The sequence below is a fragment of the Maylandia zebra genome, linkage group LG14, assembly GCF_041146795.1.
Source record: "Maylandia zebra isolate NMK-2024a linkage group LG14, Mzebra_GT3a, whole genome shotgun sequence".
Classification (NCBI taxonomy): domain Eukaryota; kingdom Metazoa; phylum Chordata; class Actinopteri; order Cichliformes; family Cichlidae; genus Maylandia; species Maylandia zebra.
This window is the reverse complement of record NC_135180.1, coordinates 15,753,448-15,780,404: the sequence shown is the minus strand read 5'-3', so window position 1 is coordinate 15,780,404 and position 26,957 is coordinate 15,753,448. Positions and strand designations below refer to the sequence as shown.

General features: G+C 40.9%; 1 protein-coding gene across 1 annotated transcript in view; it reads left to right on the top strand.

Moving 5' to 3' along the window:
* Positions 1–406: 406 nt before the first annotated feature.
* Positions 407–26,957, top strand: part of pcp4b (Purkinje cell protein 4b) — a 41,090-nt gene continuing 14,539 nt past the window's right edge. Inside the window, exons 1-2 of the mRNA XM_004544011.4 lie at positions 407–653; positions 26,695–26,746. Of these exons, the coding sequence (XP_004544068.1) occupies positions 645–653; positions 26,695–26,746 (61 nt within the window). The 5' untranslated portion in view covers positions 407–644. The remainder of the gene's footprint in view (positions 654–26,694; positions 26,747–26,957) is intronic.

The window sequence follows — 26,957 nt, the reverse complement described above, 5'->3', positions numbered from 1 at the left end:
CTGATGCAATAAATTCAGCATTGTTTGAGATTCCATGAAAGAAAAAGCCAGCGTAAACATTTATTCAGGCATAACTAATCCTGTATCCGAGTGTAATGTAATGCAAAGCAATATAAGAGGAATTGTACAACAGAGAACTCCCACAAACATTATAAAGCCGATTTCCAGCAGTGAATATTGCCCTTTTTAAGGGAAATTAAAGAAGCTGCTAATTTTACTACTGAGTTTTTGCCACGAAGCTCGCACTGGCGCACACGCTGAGGTGAAAATGACAGTGGTACATGTTGCTGTTTATTGATGACATGATGACTGGCGCATGAAATGCCTCCCGGTGCTCACATTTTGTGAGTGGGTGTTCATCAACAGGAGACAGCGGCTCCGTTTGGCTGATCACCGTGAAAAGGGCTTACACAGCGTATGAAAGCTTGAAGAAGTTGGGTGGTGACTTGGGACACACATTTGCCCACGGCGTTCCTATTGGTTTATTAGTGATGTGATGACACGGAGGAGTTGGGCTTAACGCTTTATAAAGCTGCTCTGTCCGCGGCGAGCCACTCTTCTAAAGATCACCGTGCCCGAAACTTCACTTTCCAACAAGACACGCAGTGGAAGCAGGGAGGGAAACGTCGGCATTACTGTCCATCATGAGCGAGGTAGGACTATTTTATGATTTAAACCAAAGAAGCGTCGGGATGAACCCTTTTACGCACGGTCCTTGCGCAAAGGGAAACTGTATTAATGAGACGTTTAACGCCCCACGCGAGCTGCCGTGTACGCCGGATTTCTGTTAATTGATGGGATTTCTTCACATCTTCTGTTGCAGCTCGGATATGATTCAGTACTGAGCGTCAGACACTATCAAAGTGTGCCGAACAATGAGCGATGTAGGAAACACCGGGGCGCATTATTGCACCGTGGGCTACTCCCCGTGAAGTGACAGTGGATTTACGATAAATAACTGTATTTTTCAGTACAGTTGCTGTGATTTATATTTTTGAACTACACAGCGTGGTTTGACAGCAGTTACAGGGAACAAAAGGTGGTGAATTTGAGCGCAGTGTGTGTTTGTTTTTTCTTTTTTTCCCTTTGTGCTCTTCGCTGTCATTTTAAAACACTTTTTATTGCAGGGATACGAAGAGGCTGCTGAAGTGTTTTGCTTTTTATCATATAGCTTGTGTGACTGGTAGTACATGGCGATTGTGCCAACTCTACTGTAGGTTTATTGTGCTTCACAAACTCCCAGCAGTTCTGGCTAAAAACGTGTAACATCACAGCTTCCAGCTTTCAGTGGAAAACTGCTGTTTCCTAACTCCGCCAAAACGCCACACAGTCACAGATGTTTCAGCTCCATGAAATTGGAGGGAGGAGGTTATAAATAGCTCAATTTAATGAATAAATTTTTTCGTATTACACCCAGAGTCACCACAGTTTTTCTTTTCTTTAGGTATGGATAGCTGATATTTTCAGCAACTATCACACCTGGTTTACAAAATCATTTAAAAAGAGCTGCTGTTCTGACAATAATATCTTCAAAGCTCTTTTTTCTTTGTTCGTTTGATTGACACTGTCAGAAGACGGAGGTGGATCCAAGTGACACCTCCATCCTGGTCAGTACTTGAGATGTCTGGACTCATCTGCTGATGGGACATCAGCACACAGCTGCAAGCAGAGGTGCAGACGCCTTGCAATCAGTTCAGTCAGTCAAAGTTGTGCTCGCAAAAACAATACCTTTCACAGAATTTTTTTTAATCTATCTATCTATCTATCTATCTATCTATCTATCTATCTATCTATCTATCTATCTATCTATCTATCTATCTATCTATCTATCTATCTATCTATCTATATGCAATGCTTTGCATATATATACATGCAAAGCATTAATGTATAGGAAGGTTGGCAAATTGAACAGAACTCTTTACTAACAGGAATTATGAAAAATAAATGGTCTCTTGCGAGATGCAAGGTCATTCTTATTCAAATGAATATTGTATTGGCCCCATGAACACACTCACACAGACCTCAGAACCAACCCTGAATCAACAAGTCCCATTGTTAAAGGACTGGACTGTTTTTTGGTTGTGGCTGCTCCTGCGCACCAGCCACGTTCAAGAGGAGTCGCCCTGAACTGTCTCATAGAAGCAACAAACATGCTCCCATGGAGATGCAATATAATTGGTGATGTGCTCAATCTGGTTAGTGTGAGGCCCTCAGTCTGAAGAGTCTGTTAAAAATTCTTGCTTATTAAGCAGACACTACTGGCTAGTACAAACTGCACTAGCCCGCCTGTGTCTAAGGCCATGGATACTGGATGGATTATACTGGATGAATTACCCACACAGCCTCTCAAAAACATACCAGTTGATGCTTCCCACTTTCCCCATTTGTCGTCTTTCTCCTTCTCTCCTCCTCCCCGCTCTTCTCCTTTCAAAATAGAAGTATCAACTCCCATCGATATACAGAGAATAAAAGAAAAAAAAATCATGCATAAATGTGAATTAGAAATAAAGTTACTCCCAGTGTCCACAATGCTATAGATGGAGGGATCTGTATCTTTACTGGTTTCTCCTTTTCCCAGGCTCCACCTTTGCACCAAGTTTAATGATATTCAGCATGGTGGTGTTTGCATAATCCTGCTAACTAAAACAGAAGCTGGCAAACCTGACAAACAACAACCATTTTTTTAAATTAATAAATTGACATTTTTAATCTTGTTACCAAACTGCTGTTGTAGTGATGGCTTAAATTCGGACAGCGAGCATGAATGAATTCATAGTGCGCTACGGTTTTCTGCTGCATCTTATGAGAAAATAAGTTGAACTGAAGTGCTTACCAGGGACAAGTGTGCTTGGAGTTGTGGGAGTTTTCTTGTTTGTACAGGCAGGTGTGTTTGCTTTTCAGAAGCTTATATAGAATTTTTTTGTTTGCGTTTCATCGTGCATACGTTAAGGTTAAAAAACATGGAGTAGGCACAAATGTTTGCACAAAGGATAAGTTCTGAGTCTGTTTGGCTTCAGAGCGAGCCGCTTCCACGTGTTCACAGCAGCAACAGCCTTCAGGTAACAATGGCAGCAATTCTGTCAGAGCTCGGTCCTGCAGGGTAGTGGGTATGCAGTTTGTCACTCGTTTAAATGGATCGGTGGCAGACGTCACCTTTGCGTCTCTTCAAGCTGTTTACAGCAAGCCACTCGCTGGCTGCCTCAGTAATTGATTCATTCCAGGCACACACACACAATGAAAGCATTAACAGCTTCTAAATAATTGAATCCCCTGAATAACCTGAGCCTTTGGTCTGGTAATGCTGTGAAAAGTGAAGAGAAGCCAGCCTGTTGGTTAAAAGAGGTATAAATTTATTGACTATGTGGCTCTGCTGCAAATGTGAGGAAGAGGAAGGAGAATGGGCAGTGGTGGGGGATGCTAAATAACTTTGGAGCGTTTGGGCGAGTGCTGCGCAGAGCGAAGAAGTCCTCAATCAAAGTCATGAACGTATTCAGACTCTGAAGTTGACTTGAAGCCAGTGAGCAAAGCAGAGCAGCTCAGCATGTTCTGGATGGATGAGTCTCGCAGCGGTCAGCACTGCAGTGCATCCTCCCTCACCCCCGCCTCACACTCTGCCCTTGCTCTCTCCACCTTCCTCTTTCTCTCCCTCATCTGCACACACCTACTCTGAATTTTCCCCTTCTTCTTCTTCTTCTTCTTCTTCTTCTTCTTCTTCTTCTTCTTCTTCTTCTTCTTCTTCTTTACCACTTGGCAAATAAACCAAATCTATGACTTAAAGGAAACTTAAAAGAAATCTAGTGGTATAATCTACTGAAAGTCCCTAAAGCTGCTTACATCTGTCAGTGTGTTCATGACATGGAGGAGAGAACAAGCTGACTAGAGAGCCTGAAAACTGTGAGGCAGTCAACATGGAGGGAAGTGGCTGATTTAGAGACTTTATTACTTCTGTGGTCTCTATCAAAGTGGTTTTGTCTTCACCTGTTTGACAACATCCGGATATTCTAATAAGAAATATGAAGCAGAAGCAGTTTTTCGCATGATTGCTGCAGCTGTGTCTCATTACCGTGACCTTGAAGTGTTTGCGTAGTTACCAGAAATCGGCAGAAATGCATTCCTAAATGTGTTTAAAACTCATAAATGCTCATTATAACTTGTAAAATATTTGTCAAATGGTTCAATAAACACTTTTACTTTCTTAACAAAACATATATATATAATTTGGGGGGAATTAGTTCATGGTTCTGGCTTTCAAGGGTTAAAAATGTTTCCACAGAATGAGAAGTTGGTTTTTCCTTTAAAAAAAATCTTTTGCAGAAAACAAATGACCTTTAGATAAAACCTCATGAAAGTTATTTCTCAAAACAGTCTGTGACATCCATTGAAGAGGAAGTGAGCTTTTATCTCAGCAGCAGTTTGATTTAACAAGCTCAAACTTCATGTATTGATGTAACACCCTGCCCTGGGTTGTTACTTTCGCCCCCATACCCCCCCCCCCCCCCCCCCCCCCCCCCAAAAAAAAAGATGAAAAAAATTACTGGCCACTGGAGGGAGCTGCAAAAAGCAAAAACACATTTTTTTTCCTTTTCCTATCATGGTTACAGACACCCTTTTAACAGGATCACATCAGTTTCCATGGTGACTGTGTGTGCCCCGCAGAACTGCTATTATGAAGACTCCCTGCACTAAAAAAACAATTCAAACAAGCAAGAACAAAAGAACCTTGGGACTCTATTTAGTTAAACTAATAAAATAAACATACAGTAACCAGGATTAGAAATTCTAGCACACAGAAAATCCACACATCATCACTGGACACTTCACAAATGTGTGTGAAGTGGCAACAGCGTGACTCTAAACTAAGAAAGGGACGACGAAGGGTTAATGCACAGTTCACGAAATAGTTGTTTGAAGGGTACTTGAACTCCCGTTGACTTGCAGGCATTTGCAAACTACACAATGGCACTGTTATGCTGTTACATTCCTGCAGACACTGACTCATAACTAAGCTCTCGTCAAGCCCAAACAGCAGTCTCCGGTGTCCGCAGCTTCAGGAATGGCTTGTTTCCATCACCGCCAAATAAGCTCCATCATAATTTGAGTCAAGGGTCTTCTTGGTTGTTACTGTCACCTCCCATCCATACTCTGCTGCACTAATTAACGTCAAAGGAGTGCTCTCACAAACTGGCTGGATTATAAAGTAGCAGCACAGATGTGGTGGGTGTGTGCACAGGGTCATTTGAGAAAAGTTGCATTCATGTGTGTGTGTTTTTCTCATCCTAACCCGTAGTTTTTTGCGATGTGCAGCAATTTTTTGAACAAGTTGGCCCATCTGAGAATGGAAATGCTAATTAGCTTGATTAGAAATACAACTTCCAGCTTCCTTGGACATTCAGACCTTTCACTGATTTCAAAATAAAAAAGGTTATATTAGAATATCTAAATGACCAACAATGTTTTTACTTTAAATTACTTGAGTTTTCAATGATAAGAACAGTTTCATGTGATCTCAGTAAGAAATCAGAGTTTTCAGGCTGCTCAGAATTAACCTCGCCTTACTTTTGGTGCAGGCAGGAAGCATAAACATGACAGAAAAAGCTGTTTAATCCACTTTAAGCAGAGATTGGATTCCTCTAAGTGCTTAGACTGAAATAACCCAGGCCAGTGTAACAATGATGCCATCATATTAATAGCCAGCATAAATCAGGCGTCTCTCCATAGCTTTGCAGTTTTTGCGAGACTTCAGATGTGCTTACTTAACCACCCATCTTTAGCTTTGCTGCTCTTGATCAAATTATTTTCTCCTAACTTAGTCTATTTTTCACGAGGGAAGGCGACTGTAATTGAGTCTGACACCCAGATAATTTTCTGCTGTGTGTTTTGTGGCAGCAGCTCTCCGACTTCCATTAGTCTCCAGTAATGCTGGACTGACATCTTCACACATCATCATCGTCGCACGCCTCCGATTGGATTGTTTGGTGTTATCCATGAGCTTTGGGTAGGAACTGTAACAGGAGTTGTAATAAATTCAGCGTGTTAATGACTCCAGACGCTTAAATGTATTTGCTGCTGTGGCTTTATGTGTCATTTTTATTAATGCGGTGACAGTAATGGTATCCATTTTCATTTTTGGTCATTATCTGGGGTGGATGTGAGGAATTGCTTCAGATGATGGTTTTTCCGTCTCGCTTTTGTTGCTCTCAACACTTTGCCAACTCAAAGTTCAAGCATTTGTTCTCCAGCCCATTTGTTTGATTTGTCCATAAGTAGCATGATGTACTTTGTGTTTGAAATGCAGGCTGCATCTACGGGTACAAATCTGCATTGATGCTTAGCAGAATTCAAATACATCTGTCCTAGTCTCTCCAGATTGTAAACCTATAACATGGACTGGTCTGCCCCTACAATCAGAGATTAAGCAGCTTTGAAGCATGTACTGCTGGATTAGAGGACTTTTGGGGATTGCATAGATCTGCTTCAGTCTGATTTGCAAGGCTGTTGGCCATATTTTTATACACTGTCCAATGGACAGATGGACCCGTGTAAAAAAGTGTTTTTCACCCCAGTGAAACAGACAGATAAATTGGACTAAAATGTGTTGACATTAAATAAATCGTCTCCTATTTGCCATTTATTGCTGTTAGCCTGTCATAGTTTTAACAGATGATCTGTACCAACAATCAAAGCACTCTGATGGCACCTTTAAAGAGAATTAGGGTGCTGGTCAGCTGATTCACCACTTTAATGCAATTGAAACAAGTATCTGTTTATCTTCATTAGATTGTTGTTTCTGGTTTTGAGTGAAATTTCTGAATTGACCTGGCTAAATATATAACCTGTAACAGTTCCTCATTCACTGGTCAAAATTTCTATTTGTTAGTATTCAAATATAAATCCCGATTTAAACAAAAAAATGTAATGTAACCATTTTAGGCCACCAGTGTATCAGTCATTAGGGATTAAGGTTGCCAGAAAATCAAAGCTCTGATACTAGAAATTAATACTGGATTAGATACTCACTTGCAACAGTATCAATGCCAGCAGTGCTGCAGACAGAAACACAGCCCCTCCCCTCACTCGCAGCTGATCACATGACCAGTTGCTCTGAATTTTAAGAGTTCAGTAAAGCTCCCATTTCAACAGCAGTGAAATAGTAAATAGTTATCATAAATGTTAACCTGGCCAGACCACATGTTGATGTTATTAATTTAACTATCAGCATTTACCCAATAGCCGTATTAACAGTCTGTAAAGCTAAGCTAGGTAGCTTTTAGGGGTGTCCAAATTCATAGGCTGCATCCTCCTGAGGACCCAGCCTTCGCGGTCTACGTGGGCCGGGTCCTCAGGAGGATGCAGCCCATGAATTTGGACACCCCCTTAGATACTAGTTTATCTAAGCTAGCTAACTAAGCTAGTAGCTAGCAGCTATGGCTACTAATAAAATATAATGGTAAGGCAATTATCACATCATTTCACTTAAATATAACAGTTTGCTGACTTTAATATGGGGTATAAAGTAGGTAATTATTATATTAGCTTAAGCATTTATGTAAATATTTATATGCATATTTTGGGTAGCACAGTGGCACGATGGTTAGCACTGTTGCCTCACAGCAACAAGGCTGGGGTGTGAAGTTTGCATGTTCTCCCTGTGTCTGCATGGGTACTCCGTCTTCCTCCCACAGCCCAGAGACATGCAGTTTGTGGGGTTAGGTTAATTAGCAAATTTCCCATTGGTAATGAATGTGAGTGCGAATGGTTGTCTGTTTCTCGGCATTAGGGCTGCAACCTGTTGAGGGTTGCAGCCCTAATGCTGATCCAGCTCATCATCCAGCTCATCATCCAGCTCATCCAGCCCCTGATAAGAATAAGTGGAAGAGAATGGATGGATTGATATAAGTGTATTTATATAATAGGCTAAAGTTATGTGACATAGCTGATCTCACAACGGCTATAGCAACTGTCTCAAAGGGAAAAAAAAGTTAAAGTGTAGGATAACAAAACAAATTGCTTCCACACCTTTTCTATAAATGTTTGGGAGACGACTATTGTGGCAGTTGCACTAGTTGCATTTGTCCATGTGTAGTTTTTTTCTGTGCTTTTGGGCATTTTCCTCTTCTTCTTCTTCAACATGTAAGGATAAGACAAAAACATTTGTATGTGTATGCTGAGCTTGTCAGTTCAGGAAGTACTGCAGCCTCAGCAATGCACTGCCTACGGTAATAAAAAGAAAAGAACAGAAAAGAAAAGAAAACAAACAAACAACATGAAGTACCATCACGTTTCCAGAATTTGGTATCAAAAGGTATCCTAAGTATGGGTTCTGTTCACTATAAAAGAGTGCTTCTTTCTTTTTAAAATGACTTAGAAATCATGTCACATCAGCCAGATAATGCTATCAGCCCATTTATTATCTGTTTGTTGATTCATATCAGGTTTAGTTTCCTTCATGTGTCTTATTAACAGACACTTCATCACCAGCACAATCTTTATCAACAGCACAGAAGACATGAATGGCAATTTACTCAGCTGCAGCGTCATTAATCACTTGGGTTGGTGTCGAATGCGCAGCGAAGCTATTACACACTGGGTGCTTAAGCGACTGGGATGAAAACAGTTTTTGTAATGCATGTGCGACTGTTGTCTGATTAGTATGCAGCCATAAATTCACCAGCTGCGTGCATGCACCACTGATGGGCCCCTGCATCTTGCACAGCCAATAGCTACAATGTGAAGGGAACCAATAACCTAAAATGACATCTTTATTAAATCTGTGGTTTACAGAAGTTGTTTTGTCCTGTCCTGGTTGATGCATGAGATGCCGTCAGATCAAACATAAAACGCACAAAAAACACTCATCATTGCCACTTTTTGACACTGATGGAAAAATATGACACATAAAAATGAGGAAAAACAGAAAAACGTTCAAGCACTGTACGTTATGACTGAACAATAAACTAACTCTCAATACGGTAACACTACAGACTGAAAGATGAAAGCACAGGTTGCCAACCGTAAAATACGTAAGTGCAGGTTTAATAGACACCGTTGCTGGGTAAAAGGGGCCAGAGTCATGGCTGCTCTCTGTGCTAACCGCAGTCGTATAAATCACACATTTCAGCAACGTCAGCAACGGTGCGGGCACCTATATTTTAGTCATTCACCTTACGAGTGGTGAGGATTGGGAAGGGCTGAATTAGCAGAGCTGCAAATTTCCCTCCCACAAAATCATTAAAGCGTCACACTCTGCAGATTTGAGAGCAGGAAAACCTCAGGGACCACAGGGTGGTAAAGCCATATAAGACTTCTTTAATAAGATTGTGCACGCTGTTAGATGTTTTTGCAACAACTGTAGCCCTCAACGTTCTTCAGTTTGCACTTACAACTTACAGTTTGCTACAACAACTGCTGTTTTGTTCAGCAGTTCCAAGTTGAGCTCTTTCATTCGGGTCATTTAGTTCTTAAACGGAGGTCATGTTATTTGTGTTTTGTTATTAAATGTCTCTGTCAGGAAGAATAAAGGCTACACTAAGTCTTGATGCATGAATCCAGCAAACTCTGAACTGTCCTCATATCAGCATTTGCTACTTAATGTCCTGTGTCTGTGTTCTCGGTAATTATTACGAGCCGCAGTGCATAAAATTACAAGTTGCTGCAACAGAACTGTGTTCATACTCTGCTGGCTTTTCTTTTAATCCCTCTTTGTAGATCGTGTCCTGTCTTCACTGGTATAATAATAGTGTGTTTGCCATGCTTAAATGTCACACTGATTATTATTGGTTTCATTTTCTAGGGATGTTTTTGAGCACATGTATTTGTAACAATAATCAGTGTGACGTCTTATTTGTTTCTTTAATAAACCACAGAATTGATCTGAATGTTTTCCTGCAGAAGCATTGGGCTATGTTTTATAATGAACACAGTGGCGGTGACACTTTCCAGTTGGAGTGGTTAATTTAACAAAGCTGTAAGTCTAATCGCAGTATTCTCTTTTCTTTCAATTATGGACAAATATGGAGCCTGACTTGTGTTCTCATTTCTACATTGTGGGTCTTTGGCGTTACAAGTAACTGGATGTCTGCGGTGATCAGAGCTGAGGGGAAACACAGATCAGGTGGCATAAATTCATGTGATTGGATAGCAATGCCAAAATATAAAAGCAGGTTCTGCATTCCTTCTTCGCATTAGCCAGAAATGGTAAAACAAATAGCACACAATCACTCGGATGCAAGAAGTAAAGTTGTTTTTTCCTCATGGCCCTCAGGTCACCGTCTTTGCTCAGAGCGAATCTGCCTGAAACACTTTTCATCTGAGCAGACACAGTTCAACTCCTGGCCTCTGCACTTTCCCACCGGGAATAATAAAAACGGAGACAACAATGCTGTTTACAATCAATAAACTAGTAGACAATCCCCTTGGCGTTACTTTGAAAGTTCAGTTGCTGCTAACCAGCTAACTCTGGCCCTTCCTATATTGTGTTTTCTTACTGCCAGTGTTTGAGATTTATCAGCTGCTTGAGCTTCTCCTCCATCTGTGTTGGATTGTACCTCATGACAGTAATCTTAATTCTGCTCTGGAGTTGAGCTGCAAGTTGTAGGATCACCTGAACAAGAACCTTCTGCATTTTCTGCTTCATGTGCTTCTTTACTGAACTCACCAAGGCTGCAGAGCAGAACAAGGATCAGCTGGAGGAGGAGAGACTAAAGCCTGAATTAGACTTCTGTGGGCAATCTTAGTAGATCCATCCTTTGTTCATCATTTGCTTCCAAAGCATCAGGCTGATGATGACCACATGCTTTAAAACAAGACCTCAGTAACCAATGACGGATGTCAAAGCAGCTACGTCTGTCTTTTATACACAGTCCATGCTCCTTTTGAGTACAGACACACTCCCCTTAACACCGCTACTTTCAAAAATCAAATCCACATCCACCCCTCTCACCTTTAGATTTCTTAGACTGAACTCTCTACTATCTGATCAAGATCTTAGGTTGGTAGTAGGTAGGCTGGTGGTTTCTATACTTTCGCCTCTCGTGGTAGGACAGTAGACTAATCTTTCTCTGACGTAAACTTCAAGAACTAAAAGAATGAAAAGAAACTTTTGCCATTTACGTTGTTTCACCCTCAACTGTCCTTGACCTACTTTTTCTTTTTTTCAAATTCTCAATGGGCATCATGTGTGGCAGAAAACTGTGGGACACAAGCCTTAAAATAACTGTAGAAAAATGATTTAATTATTTTAAATAAAATTAATTTAAGAGTGATTTAATTTATTTCCAATTCCTCACTTGTTGTTTTTATCCACAGTTCTGATTTGGTTATTACTGCTAAGAAATACACATTAGGGAACCCACTGAACAAGGAGAAAGGAAGTTTGTGGAATCGTTTCCAGGTTATGAGTTGATTCCTGATTATTAACACATCAAATACCAGTTCTTCTTCAGGAAGTTGTTCTGTGGGCCGTCTCTATCTGACGATGTCCGACGGGACGGCACAAGCAGAGGACAGATCGTCATTCCACATAATTAGAGCCTTAATTTGAACACCTTGCTCTTTTCACTTCATTTGCAAAGATACTCTCCTGCTGCCTGGCCCACAAAGGCAGACTGGGGTGCTATCTGGGTCGCCTGGTTAGGTAGCATGCTTTCTTTATGTTACTCCCCCCGTCAAATGATGGCCGCTTGCCTTGTATCTGAAAAACAGAGCTCCTGCCAGCTGGTTGGCCCGCTTCTAAACAAGCCGGTCTACTTCGATGTTAGCTCATCAGATCAAAATGGTCAGTGATCCTGAGCCAGACAAAGAAGCTGAAGCCAAAACCTCAATTATCACATTATGCCAGCTATGCTAATGAATCAGCTATACAGGTCAACTAACTAAGAAGCTTCCGGGATGCAAAATATTCATTTTTCCCTCATTCTCATCTCATCTGCTTCAAAATACAAATAACCATTCCTGTGAGCCACACAACTGAGTTAATGCAAGAAGCTACAGAAGCTTTCCAGGTGTAAATATAATTTTGGTTAATAAAACAATAGATGAGGCAAGAAAGTCTGTTTGCAAGTATGTTTACAAAGATCTTACAGTGTGATTTCAGATTTCATGAAATAATAATAAAAATAAATAAAAATAAACAGAGCTATCATCTTTTTGTGTTGCTAAACTGTGATTTTGGTTGTGAGAGTGTCTCGTGACAATGACGTACGAGCGTGTGACGCCCCTTGCAGCAACAGACGTGTGTAGAACAACAAAAGATAATCTGGAGTGTGGGAGAGAGTACGACCATGCAGCGTTTAAAGCGTGGACGTATTTACATTACTTTGAGTTTTAGCCCGCAAAAAGTGAAAGAAACATTAGCATCCGCTGTACACTCTGCGTGGGAAGAAAACTTCTTTCTACAGCGAAAAATTAAACTTCAAATCTGAGCATGTACCTAGCAAGCCGCCACGGGAATGTGAAATTCACAGAGAAACTCCCGGATCTCCTCGCTGACATGACCGCTGTAGCACCGGGCAAACCTCCACCCGCCCCACTCCTATTAAACAGGTGAAAATAGATCTAAGTGCGACAGGACGTAGTACCGCTGAGTCTTTGATCTTATTTATTTATTGCTGTGTTTTACTTGCATCAATTTGAAAGAATGAGTGTAAACACAAATTAACTTAAAATTCTATCTTATATGATGGATCATGCAGAAAAAATAGAATTGGGCTGAAAGGTCTATTGCTTTATTACGTATTTAGGTTGTGTATCATGTTTTTAAAAAGTAACTAAGTAACTAATTACTTTTGAAAATAAGTAATCAGTGAAGTAATGGAATTACTTTTTTTTGGAGAAGTAATCAATAATTAGTTATTAATTACTTTTTTCAGGTAACTTGGCCAACACCGGTCGGTGTACGAATGAACGTTTTTGTGGGCGGGTTTTCCGAGTGATCATTGGAGGTTAAGATTTCCTGTCTTTAAGCTTAGCTAACCAGAGGAGGTCAGCAAAACAGCCACTATTTAGACATGAAAGTGTAAGTCAGTGTGAAGCAACACCTGTAAATTAACTGAAATATTCAGCCACTGGCTTCATTAAGCTCTGTGAACAACTTGACCTTTCTGTGAAAAGATGGTTTTGTGTTAAAAACATTAAAATAGAAACAAGTTTTCGCTCTTGCTGCAAAGCTTTGTCAAATCAGCAGGCTCACTGAATGAACCCTCAAGCCGCTCACGTTTATTTCCTGGCTTGCTGGTTAGTCTGTGGCTCTTTTGGTCAGTGCAGTCTGTGGCAGCACAATGTACAATGCCAATGCGAGGAAAACCAATCCCCAGACACTTGCGACACCCACATTAATGACAGAAACACAGAAAGATGTAATCTCGCCAATTTCAAGGCTCATTAATTTGTGTAACAGACGGAAGCTTGAAAAAATAATTTGAAGGGGGTTCTAATGCGTTTCCCCCTCCTTTCCTCTTGTTCCTTCCCTCATTGCTTCTCTCAGTGGAAACAGCTTTTCCCCCTTTAGTAGCACACCATGAAAACAAATGATTTTTATTCCAGGGATATTTGTAGTTTTTTTTTTTTTTCTGCGCCCCAAAGGCATTAGCACTTCTTTGTTTAGTGTTGACCGCATTATGAGAGCTCAGACTTTCACTGCTGCAAAGCAAAACAAAAGAAAAAGACTTTTGTGAGTCAGTGTGAGAGGTTTGATTTGAGCTTTTCCAGGGAGGGCTCCTTGGTTGCGTGACAGCCGGCCTGCTTTTTTGCTTAGGCTCGTAATTTTACCGAAAGCCCTCCTCAGCCCGAAATTCGGAGGAATGCAAAGGAAGCAAAACAACTAAAAGTGTGTCTCTCACACTGACAGGCACAAGTAAAGGTGGCTAGACGGTGTCAGGAGTAGTGAGGAAGAGAAAAGAGGGGAACGAGGAGTTTGACATCATCTCCTCGCCTAATGAAACGATATGTGTGCGACTGAGTTTCTACGTGTTGAGGTTCCCCGGGCTGACTGTGCAAACGTCCAGGCATCTCAAGTCACCTTCAAACAGCTGATGTTTGTGACACGTACTCCTCCCCTGCTGATTCCCCCTACAGTATCACTAATTCTCCACTGAGGAGGAAAGCCAACTCCACTCGTTATTTGTAAAAGTAGCACCTTCCTTCATCGCAGTGCCGTTCCCGCACCGACACTCAGCAATTTAACAGGAGCCCTTTTTTTGGCTGAAGGTAGGTGTATTCCCTGAGAGCATTTTAGCTTAACAGTATTGCGAATGCGCCCAAATATGAGCTGAGCAACAGCGTTGGTTAATATCTGCCAGTGTTTATTGGTGGCAGCTGTATCACAACAGTGATGTGTTGGCAGCGGTGAAAGGTTTTAAAAAAGCAATTTTTATAATTTTATAAAATAAGAGTTGTTTTCCTGGCACAAAAGAATGAAAATGTACCCGTTTTGAGCCAAACTTCCATTTAAAACATTATTTCGGTGAAAGCTTACGGAGTTAAAAGAGAAAACTATACTAGTAATTGTGTTGTCACTAGTGATTAATACCATTTTCCTTTGGCATGAATGCCACATTCACATGCAGAGTAGCAGCTCAGACACATTTCAACCTTAATGCTCACTTAATGTCTCTTTTTGACTCATAAAAGCCTCTCTTTATGTTCTAATTACTGTGGTCAAACTACTGCCTGTCTTTCTAGAGAAAGTGAAAAAAAATATCCAGGGAAACTCAGTAATCATGTTTCATGGTGCTGCACTGCAGGAGTAAGAACCCACCCACTTCCTCCACACTCTCAACCAGACGTGCACTGGCCGCCCAACAAAGGAAAGAAAATCCAAAAAATCTGCAGTGAGGAGTTATTGACCCAGCACTGATTTGGCGATGCTTCAGGACGCCCTGTGGCCCTTATGACAGTATGGTTTATGTAACTGCCAATGGAGCTCATACAGATGAGTGGTCTGTAACACACAATCCAGCGCACGCAAACGCAGACACACACAGAACACTTGTAGTAAAGAGCACAAGCAGACACCCACTCCCACTGCCTGCACAGTGAGGATGAACACGCTGATTTCTGAAGAGCTGAAGAGGCAGGTGGAGAGTAAAGTTAGAGCACTGAGAGGGAAACAGCACAGCAGCATCCTGAAAAGCACAGAACATGGCCGTAAAGGCTGCAGATGCAGATCGCTACGCCTTTATTAACATGTCACTGTCATGGAAACAAGGCGTCTACAGCCCCGCACGTATCTCTGTATGTTACTGTGGGAAGCCTGTGGAAAAGATATGCAACCGACATGGTGAGTTTGTTATTTTTAGTGCAGCGCTAACACTTCCGTTCTTCCTGCTGATGCCTCACATCCTTGTTGCCGCTTTTGTTTCCTTAAAGGCTCGGTTGTGCAGGCTAACAGATGGAAGTGCTGAAGACTTGTGCTCACACACTGTGGAGGAAATGAGGGGCAATGAAGTATCTGGCCCTCATTTGTGGGGACAGGGCTTAAATCTGCTTTTTATTTCTAAAGCTACAGTAGGAAAACAGTAGTTGGAGATCGCGGCAGGATCAAAATGATTGTGACTGTAGGCTTTAAAACAGTTGCTTCAAAAAAAGGGACCAGGTTTGTGACCATTCATAGTTGTTGTCTTCAACATGACTTTTGCAGCAGTAAAACAGCAGTAAGAGAGTTGAGGGTTTAGCTCACTGCCTTCAAATTCTTGTTTTAAAAATATTTTAGCTGTTTACACTGACCACTTAATTTAGGAATTCTTTTTCTGGGTCGATCTCAGTTTTTCAAACGTGAATGAACAGCTCTGATCAGTACAATGATATGGGAGTAGTAATTTATCACTGTCTCACCTCAGACACAGCTAGAATCTGCTCCGGGTCAATCAGCTTCTTCTCCCCCTCCTCAGATGTGCTCCCACCTCCGCCAAACTGCCACACTGACATTTGTAGGAAACCATGAAATTCCTCCTGTTGCTGCCTTTCCCTGAGAATCGGATGAACCCAGAACCTCAGTTTCTTCTTTTTCTTGTTTAGAAAGATCAGGACCATCTCTTCATTTCAACTTCATCTTTTTCATTGAATTGTTTGCAAACACAATGGTTTCATTGCGGATATGCATTACATGTTACAAGTATGAATCTGATAAATGCGGAATTTTTCTGAATTTTTTCTGCAGTGCATTTGGTGTGTAAACCTCTTCAGTCGGCTTTCAGTTAGGTGATCAAATTTGCAATTACCTGCAATCTGTTTGTCATAATACCTCAGCTATCTGTGATAAATTGTTGATAATTACAAATGTGTTGCCATCTACATACATAGAAATTCCCATTGAACAGAAGTCACCTCCACTACTTACATTACAGACGGAACATCAAAGATCTGAGACAGAAACTCTTCCACAATTAATGACGAAGAATGACAGTCTAACTGCAGAATGACATTGGTGCTCTGCAACTTTGCTTTTATATAGAAAACCAGGTAGCAACCAGGTGAGTCGAGTCTGCTATTGCAAAGACCCGTGTTGCAGACAACTTGTGCTCATCAGTGCAGACGGATTCTGCAACAAGCTGAAAAAATGTCCGTGCTTATAAATTAGACGGCAATTATTAACAAACTTCCAATCTGTCTGAATGTGACTGCAGTCGCTCTGAGCTGAACTGCGATCGTTGCTTCCTGCAGGTGACCCATGTAGTCACCTTGCAATTGAAACTGGTCATCCAGAGATTTATGCTGAATCTGTGGGCAAAAAACGCCATAAATGAGGAAAAAATTCAATACAATAACCAGGATGGTTGTGATGTTGCCCAGTTTAGGGATCAACAGGTATGAAATCACCGCCCACTCATGTAAAATAAAGTTGCTATTCTTGGACAGTCCCTCAGACCTGCCATGTTTTATTCTGTTTGTTGACTGTTTCTTATTCAGACATTAGAGAAGCACCTCTATACTTTCCTATCTATATCACGTTTAATTTTCAAAAGAAATACAATAAAATAACAGAATAATAACATCATATTTAATATAATATTGGAACTCATTGGCCAACATGTAGTCTCGAAACCACTGGCTACCATCCGCTGACTTTGACATTAGAGGTCTTCGCTGCTGGCAACCCTGGAGGTGCTGAAACATTGGCCCATAGAGGTTAATCATCAGATAACCACTAGTTCCTCAGATCGTGTCTAACTGCAGGATGGCAGTAGAAGCACTCCTTTAAGACTCCATTCATGTGGACCTGTTTTATGTAGACCTAACTACATAAGCACTGACTTGGTATTTTTTGCTTAGACGCAATCCTGACATTCACTGAACAAGAAATGCTTTGAAAACTTGGAGTTTGACGACTTGATGATAAATCACACAAAAGTCAGGTTCAAAGTGTCGGTTTGCCTCCAGCATCCTATTCTGCAGGGCAGATAACCGACTTTGACTTGGAGTGAGGAAAATAAAGGCTCGCTCTCGGCAGAATGAAAGGAGGGGGATGATTTAAAGGATTCTCTCTGAAAAACCTCCTCGCTCTCTTCCCGCTCCATCCCCAGATGAATGCCCAATCAGAGATAAAACATATTTACATTTCTCTGATGTGCAATGCGCTTATGGTATGCGCGCACTGGATTTTCTGCTATTCTGTTTAGGGGCACGTGTGCATGCAGGGACTCTTGTTTGCACTGTACGCGTATATGTTTTCTCCTTGCAGTACTGTAATTGAAAGCCCGGAGGCACAAAATTGCAATGCAGAAACAGCAGCTTTGCATGCGGTGCGCTGCAATCATAGTTTGTGTTTGTCAACTTCACCTAAAGGCACACATACACACACACATCAAAGCATTGTTTGCTGACCTTGTGTCCCTTTGAGTCTGTAAATGATTAATGAGACACACAATATGTATCTCTTTACTCTCTAGCTCCCTCATCATCATATAATTACTGTTTTCTTCTGCTTGATTGGTTTCTCATCTACTTGTTTGTTTCTCAGTGCAGGAAATTCAGTTTCTTGTTGTTCTCCTCCATCCTTTCTACAGGTGCACTGATTTTTTTTCGAGTGCAGGGTAATCTGCAACGTGAGGATAGCCCCCTTTTCCCCCTCAGTAATCTCACTCATCGAGCGCTGCTGTTATTGCAATTTACACTTGGCTCAGCTCCAGAGCAGCTCGGCCTTAATGGCTCCTCCTCTCTCCGTTGCACTCGAGTGTTATAGCTTCTCATCATCACCTCAGTGCTGAGCTAAGAACTCTTGCTATAAACACAATGACCTCAAGACGCTTCTTGAACTGTAGCCAAACTGTAACCTGTTAAACCCCGCAGAACCTGTTGTAACTTTAGTATTACACCATTATTATGGCGACGTTTACATTCATTGCAATTATTTGGTTGTGTCAGAGGAGAGATTCAAATGTTTCTATTGGTGCTAGACAGCATCAATAAAAATTAAATCAAAAATCAAAATTAAAGCATTATTGCAGACAAATGTGATATTCAGTCACTTGACCGAAGTGCATCTCTGAAAAGCAAATTAAAGTCTTTCCCTTCATTCGTTGTATCTGCATGACATTTGCAAATAAAACTCATAAAAAAAACACTCCACGGTTGTGAGATTACTCTCTATTTCTCCTATGTGCTTTTACGTACAGTGGCCACTTTAGAAAAGACAAATAATTGTGTCAGATGAAAACGGCTTTTGTCACGTATGTGCAACATTTTTGTGAAGTCTTTGCACTCAGCATGTGTACTGGAGAAATTTGGATAAAACATTTGGTCCAATGAAATACTGGATGGATAGCTCACCGTTGCTCTTGCGGACAACTGAGTTTTTCTTGACACGTGGTTGCACTTAATTTGCCTTTACATTAAGTTCTGTTGGCAGACGCACATTTTCAATATCGCTTGATCGCATTCATTTAATTGTGAGAAGTTAAAATGATGATCGAGATTAAAATTCGATTTATTGCGCGCCCCAATGTAGTAGCTGTTTGCTGTTACCAGGGCGCACTGTCACATACAACCACTCTGTGCACGCAAGCATGTCTGTATAGGTTAGGCAGGTTTGTGTTAGCAAATAGGGCACTGACAGAGTTCAGGTTTAGGTTAAACAAAGACTGGATGGCATGTAACAACAGCCCTCTGTTGGGACTCTCCTAATAGACCGGACAGTTTAAGTATAAACTTCCAAGAACCCCCAAAAAACACAGATCAGACTATTTCTGCACTTCCTAAACGGTAAATAGTTGGTCCATGATTCCACAGGGAGAATAAATCAGCAACTATTAGCCAGAAGGTCTTCTTCACAGTTTTTGCTTCCAACTCCTCAAGTCAAGCAACGCTTACATATGCACTGGTGTTATCTAAGAGAAGAGAGTCAGTGATTTCTACTGATGCCTTTAAAACCTCACAGTTGTTATTTCGTGCTGTAACTGTGGCTACCAGATTTATGAAAACCACCCTCAGACATACTCTGCAGCAATTTAGAAGATAAACAAGTAATTTTTTAACACACAGCGTATATTTCAGCAGTAACTGTGGAAAAAGTGAAATATTAATGCTGATGACTAAATGACGCAACAACCTCTCACTGAAACTTGAATTTACCATCTCAGCTTTAATCTCCAGTGTGCTTAGAGACAGATTGCAAACACCACCACGGTGGTTGCTGGACTAGTACATTTATTAACACTGCTTCCTTACATTGTATTGAATTTAACTGTCTGTATAATTGTTGGAAAACACAGATTAACTGCTATATAAATTCTTGCTGGAGCACGGCCATGAATGGTAAATGCTGTCATTTGAAATGTTGGCACTATCGGTTGGCTTTAAAGGACCATGAACAACAAACCCTTTGTGAAGGATATGAATGGTTATATGTAATTTGTAACCATTTAACAACCCTAAATGAGGTAAAAATGACTGACTTGCTTAGTTTATAATAAATGGAATGGACTCATATGCTACTATCTACTAATAGGCCTGCTGGACAGCTTTAGTGATACAAATAAATTAAAAAAAATATCTGCGAATGGTCGTGTTGTAATAAAGCTGTGACTTTACATCAACATTATAGCTCCAAAAGCAAACACGAAAGACTCAGGCCCATGAGCTTGAGGCTAGTTTTGTGTGCAGTGAGTACTGATGGAGTGCAACGCAGTCTGACTGTCCTCTTTTCTCCTAGTCAACTGGTGCCACAATAGCTTCTGGGAGCCACATGAGTGTATTGTGAAATATCAGCTCCAATAGCTCCAATGCAGGAAGCAGCTAATTTCATGGCTATTACTAAAGGCTGCAGCAGAGACTCAGTTACTCTCTTTGAACTGGGATTAGTAACAAGGAAGAACAAAACAGTGCTCTTATCTGGTCCTGATATTTGTTTGGCGCTGCAGGGGTGACTGGAAGAGAGCTCAGCTGTTTTATTCTAATGTGAATTTTAAAAGTCACTTCCCTTCAGCTTTCTCCTGACAGACAAATGCAAAAGTGAGAACAAATCAGGAACACATGTTGACAGGTAAGCATCACCTGCAGTGTTGTATGCACTTTTTTTTACACACTTGAAGTAATCCGTGTTTGTTGTGGTTTGAACTGCATCAAAGACCAGCCCTAAATTAGACTTTTCTTCCCAAAAGGCACAGCTGTGTTGTGTTTTGAGTTAGCGTGGATATTTCATACCCTCGCACCGCTCATGCTTCTCCTCAGCATCAAAGCACAGCGCACGCCGTTTGAAATTCATTGAAACCATTGGATTAATAATGCAGGGAGAGAAGCTGAGAAAAGAGGATACGTAACGTGATGTTTTCTTGACTCCTCAGCTATTAAACCATGGAAACCCATCTGACATGACCGAATGGGAAACCTTTGACCGAGCAGGTGGATAGCTTTTAAAAGCTTGCAGTGAAAATAGCAGGAGCTAAATCCCCCAGGAGGCAGTCAGATACATGCTCCCTAAATGAAACCATTTTCTTTCTCTGTTTTGCTACCGTGGCTTCACCTCATTGTTTCCCACTGAATTTACAGGAGGTTAAAATAAAAATAATAAAATATGTATAGAAAAGAGATGAGTAAAATTAGAATAGAATAGAATGCTTTTATTGTCACTATACAGTTGTACAATGAGATACAGAGCATCTCCTGCTCAGTGTAAACATGCTGGGGGGTACAGTTCTGCAGCGCTATATACATATGGACAGTATTAACATAGGGAAAAAGATATATATATATATATATATATATATATATATATATATATATATATATATATATATATATATATATATATATGTATATATGTAAAATGTACAAATATACAAGCCGTTTAAAAAAAAGAGTAATATTTAATAAATAGTGTTGTGTATATACAGTTGAGTTATTGCACATAGAATTGGTATTGCACAGTGGTGGTCCATAGAGGAAGTAGGAAGAAAAAAAAATTGGGGGGGGGTGCTGTGTTATTGGTGCATGTGTGAGTTCAGGGTGGTTATGGCTTTGGGGAAGAAACGGTTTTTGAGTCTGTGGGGTTTTGTGCTGATGCACCTGTAGCGCTTCCCTGAGGGAAGCAGGCTGAACATATTGAAACCAGGGTGGGAGCTGTCCTTGATAATGTTTGCTGCTCTGCTGAGGCAGCGGGAGGAATAAATGTCCATCAGGGAGGGGAGAGGGCAGCCGATGATCTTTTGTGCTGTCTTGACTACACTCTGAAGCCTCACTCTATCCGCCTTGGTGCAGCTGCGTACCATACCGTGATGCAGTAGGTTAGCAGGCTCTCAATGGACGAGCAGTAGAAGGTCAGCAGCAGGTTGGAGTTCAGCTTGTACTTCCTGAGGACTCTCAGGAAGTGCAGCCGCTGTTGGGCCTTCTTGACGACCGCTGAGATGTTGTCTGTCCAGGAGATGTCAGCAGAGATGAGGACACCAAGGAACCGGAAGGTGTGGACCCTCTCCACACACTCCCCGTTGATGTAAAGGGGGGCCAAGTCAGCGCTGTGTCTCCTGAAGTCAACAATGAGCTCTTTGGTTTTCTTAGTGTTCAGTGCCAGGTTGTTTTCTGAACACCAGGCTGCCAGCTTCAGAACGTCTTCGCTGTAGTCTGCCTCGTCTCCCTTTGAGATGAGTCCGACTACCGTGGTGTCATCAGCAAACTTTATGATGAGAGTGTTGTTGTGGGTCGAACTGCAGTCGTGGGTGTAGAGAGAATACAGGAGGGGGCTCAGCACACAGCCCTGTGGGGAGCCGGTGCTCAGTGTGCGAGTGGATGCGATTGAATGTGGATGCGGATGTGATGCGATATGATATTGAATCAGTGCGATTCAATATCATATCAATAACTCTGCTAAGCATGGGTAAATAATGTCAAGCCCTGATGATAAGCACTATGCAAGTGAAGGCCCCGTTTCATTTTCTGTACTTTACTTTATCTTCAGTCCTCTTTTATGCTAGTCTTGCGACTAACTTGCTACCAAGCTGTATTTAGCTTAAACTCTGGAGACAGCCAAGATGCTAGCTCCAGTGATAAAAAGTTATCCCAGTACTAAAAGAGGCAAAAGCTGAGGTCCTTTGAACGAGTACATTAAATTTGCTCCAAAGCAGGTGAGTACCATAGAAAGATGTGTTAAAATGGTCCAAATCCACCATGAAAACTGCCCAAAACTAGCTAACGCCTCGTAGCTGTAGTAGTTTCCTCTCATTGAATGTCTATATGTGAAGCAGTTTCTTTTCATAACTTGCCTGTTTAAACTGCATTGGGATAAAGAAACATTACTTTAGTGGCACGACCACTTTGTTACAGACAGTAGCTTTCTACTCATCTTCACTAATTTGACACATTTATCTGATATATAACATGACTTGCTCTTTGGTTCATTGTACAAGCAGAACGTTTGGAGTCAATTTATAAATGTTTTATTTTGTTTTCTGTGGCTGCAGCCAGTAGTTGGTGATGGTTTATATTAAATGGCTACCTTTAATATTTAAATAGAAATACAATTAATTTGCGCAAACACTGTTAGAGGGGCATTCTTGGGTGACACAAGAGATCATCAAAACCTGCTTTGGCTAGCAGATAGTTTAATGGAAGATACCGACTTGGCTGCAAAGTGAGACTTCAGGGTAAATTTTGTATCTTATTGTAACTAACACATTTCCAAAGAACCAAGTTTTAATGTAAAAATATATGTTCCTCACTTTACGTTGCATGTTTGCACAGTTGCACACAACACAGAAACTACTGGTGACCATGGAAACCTGCTAGTGATAAAAGTAGTCACAAGGAGGTTTACTGTGCAGCATTGTTTACAACATTTTCAAAGCTAGGGACTGTCAGCAACCTCCTGCAACCACTTGCCAACCGGTCATGGAATTCACACTTTTCCCTAGCAACCAGAGGTTACCAGTTGATCATCAACCAATCACCATACCTGCTCGCATTGGGGTTGCTAGCAATGTCACAGCGACTGCCAGCAACCTCACCCAACCAGTTGGGGAATACAGCCAAAGCTTTTAAATGATCAGAATTGGTAAAAGGAATTGTAGCAAACTGGCATATTTAAAAAGCTGGAACTATGAAGTAATGTAAAAGTAAAATTTAATCTGTAACACATTCTGAAGATATAATCACTGCATTGATCTCTGAGGCATTTATTGACTTGTATTAGTAATAAGAGTTGCACTGAGTGAAAGAGCCCAAACTGTCTGCATGTTGATGGTTTTTGAGGTTTTTTAAAAAAGTCTTCCTTTAGCTAACAACCGGCTAACCAATCACAGGACAGAATCTTCCTCTGAACTATTACCAGTTATAATGCATGTTGGATGATCTGGTTTCTGGTCACTCCCACTTCAGGCTGAAAGTCTCAGTCCCCCCCCCCCCCCCCCCGGACCACAGGAGGCAGTCAGAGAGTGGATTGAGGTCATTTATCTTCCCAGTGCCAATGTTTGTAGACTACATCTTAACTGCAAAGGGAGGTATTGATCCTGCTCTCCTCTCTTTATCCCCTCCTCCTCAATACATAAGGGAGAAACGATCACAGCTCACACCCTGGTTATGAATATGAAAATGCATATTGTTGATGTTAAAGTGACATTGTAATTTCTGCAGTGATTTCCTGCAAGAAACTTACTCGACTGCACATGTCTGAGCTCAAATCGACTCACAGTGATTGCACGGGGGACTTTCGAGCCTTGCACCATGTGTGTGGCTTCAGATGGAAATCGCACTGCAAAAAAAAGTTATTAGCAGCAGAAATTTAAACTAAAAGTTTGCTAGTGAGCATTTCCTCCAGGGTGTCTACTTTCTGTGCATAATGATTTTTATTAAAGTGACAGTGAGTCAGGAGTGTTTGCACGCTCTCTCTCCACAGAACCCTTCGGTTGTGGCTCTGAAGATAAATGGGCCACCAAGGCGGGCCCAAACACAGGCCTGGGGATAGGGATAGCTAATACTGAATTAATTAGCATGGGCTGATATGGTGGAGCAGCAAACAAGAGGATCATTTGATGCTATCTGCTTTTAGCTCCATTAATTTTGAACACTGTAGGGAATGCTCTTCGTGTCAATAATTGAATGACAAAAATATATTTTTAAACAAGTAAATAAAAGTGCAGTGACATCATATTCATGCTTCCAGAGAAAAACTTTATTTCTCTGACAGGCTTAGTGCCCAGGGTTTAAGCGAAGTTAAGCTAACCTGCTATTTAAAAAAAATACAAAATGATATTTTATATCTTATAATATTTAATATTTAAAGATTATGAGTTCAAAAGCCAGGGAGGAGACCAGCTGAAAGCTCTGAACCCTATTCTTGTGAGACGAGTGGAGGGAGGAAGAAGATCTAAGAGTGCGAGGGGAAGTGGCAACCTGGAGAAGGTCAGACAGACATGGAGGGGCGAGGCTGTGGATGGCTTGAATGGCCAAAGAAACATTTTGAAATTAATGTGGAATTTAAGTGGGAGCCATTGAAGCTGTTGCAGAACAGGAGTGATGTGGTGAGTGGACTGTAGTGACAATACAAGCAACTGAATTCTGGACCAGCTGAAGCTTAAGAAATTATATAAATATATTTTTTAAAAATAGACATCTGCTGATAGGCTGTGGAAGTGAATTATCTTGCTTGCTTGACTAATCACCAACATTAAAGTATCAACTAAATGCTTTTTTTTTTTTTTTTTCAAAATAAAGACACAAAAAGATTTGTGATGTTTTTTTTTTAATAATATGAACGCACACAGCTTTACAAGGATGTCACAGTTTTTTTCATTGGACAACGACTGATCAAAATGTGTGCTGGCTTTTGACACTCAGCTACTCACCAAAAAAAAGAGGAAAAAGCAAAAGGCTTGAGATGTTGCTCCTCGCTGCAGCCCATCCTCCTCCCTTCCTTTCCTTAATCCGTCTTTACTTCTTTTATTTGGTTCCTTTATGATGATGATGATGTGCCTTCTCTTCCTTGCTGTGCTGCATATTAAAAGCTATAATATGGTTCTAAGAATAGCTTTGCCTAATCTGCTCACTGTGATGAAGTGTCACTCTTATACTCTTCTATAATGTTTTACCCTTTTCATGCCTCTAATGCTGAGAGTACCTGTCTGGATCCCAAACACTTTAACATACAAATGAAGGCATTTTACTACCAAGAGCTATATAGTTGTTTTTTTCTTACATAAACTTGTTTTTATGACCGATATTTAAAAAAAAAGATGAACATTTATTTTCCCAGCAGACTGATATCTCATTAAGAGGCAAAACTTTTCAAACTCCCCGGTGTTTGGGCTCACTTTATGTACACGCTGAGAAAATCACATGTTGTGTTGGCAGAAATGGGTATTACATACATTAACTGAGCGTGTGCGAGTGTGTGTGTGTTATTTCTCTAGAGATTAGTGCTTATTTGCAGTTTGATGGGGGAAAGCGAGTGTGTTTGGAATACAGAGTTAATATGATGTGGCAAATAAATGGCTGTTGGATAATGAGACATGTCATTTAGATAAATGTCGCTGCTTTAGTGTTTAAGGGCATAATGATAATGCTATATCAGCTAAGCGTGGCTATCTGTATTATGTAACATCTAGATTTTATTTATTTAAAGTGTATTTAGCAAACAGGTTGTTTTGGACCTGTGCAAAATACTATTGACTTGTTAATACTATAAACTGATGTGAAATGTGGTATTAGAATGAAGGTACATAATGTAATTGGACTTTATTATACAATAAAACTATACCTACAATGTACACATCCTCATTTAGTTGTCGTTTAAGCCCTTATTTAAAACTAAGGTTTAAGTACTTATCCAGCTGCATGAGGCTGTATAAGATATACTTATATTATCTCATAAATAGTGAGAAAAGAAAACATGTTGCTACTATTGTGACCTCTGTAGTGTCACAGTGACAAGTCATAGTAAAGAGCAACCCCTCGGGTACTGTGTCAGTCCCTGTCTTACTGTAAACTGTCTCTACTGTCACGGGCTCCTTGGTCCACAGGGCCTGCACTGCCCAGCCCACGTGGCCACATTTAAGACCCCCTCTGGCTGTCATGGGGAAGGCGTGCCAGCGCAGCCTCCAGTATGTCAGAAGCAATCATGAGACTGGGTCTTAATAACCAATAAGAGCACAGACCAGTGGCACGTACTCAGGCCCTTTGGATACAAAGACAGGATGCTGTCAGAGTAAAGTCTGGTGGATTAAAATGAGAAGAAATCTGCGCTCCACTGACTCTTACATTTTGTTTTTTGTATTGCAGAGACAAACATCTGGAGCTGCTGCTGGCAACAATAAGACTTCTGGAGGACAAGGTAAAAAAGTCACAAAACGATATGTTTGTTTGTTATTTCCTTTGGAATATACTTGGACATTTATTTTAGGGGAAACAAACTGTTGGTTTAGGGGAGAGGAGATTGGAGTTTACAGTATAGGATGGTTTTAGAAGACAGATGACAGTAGATGGACAGCAACAAGGAGAGAAGGACATGCACAAAGACACAAATTCACCTCAGGCTTTCCATC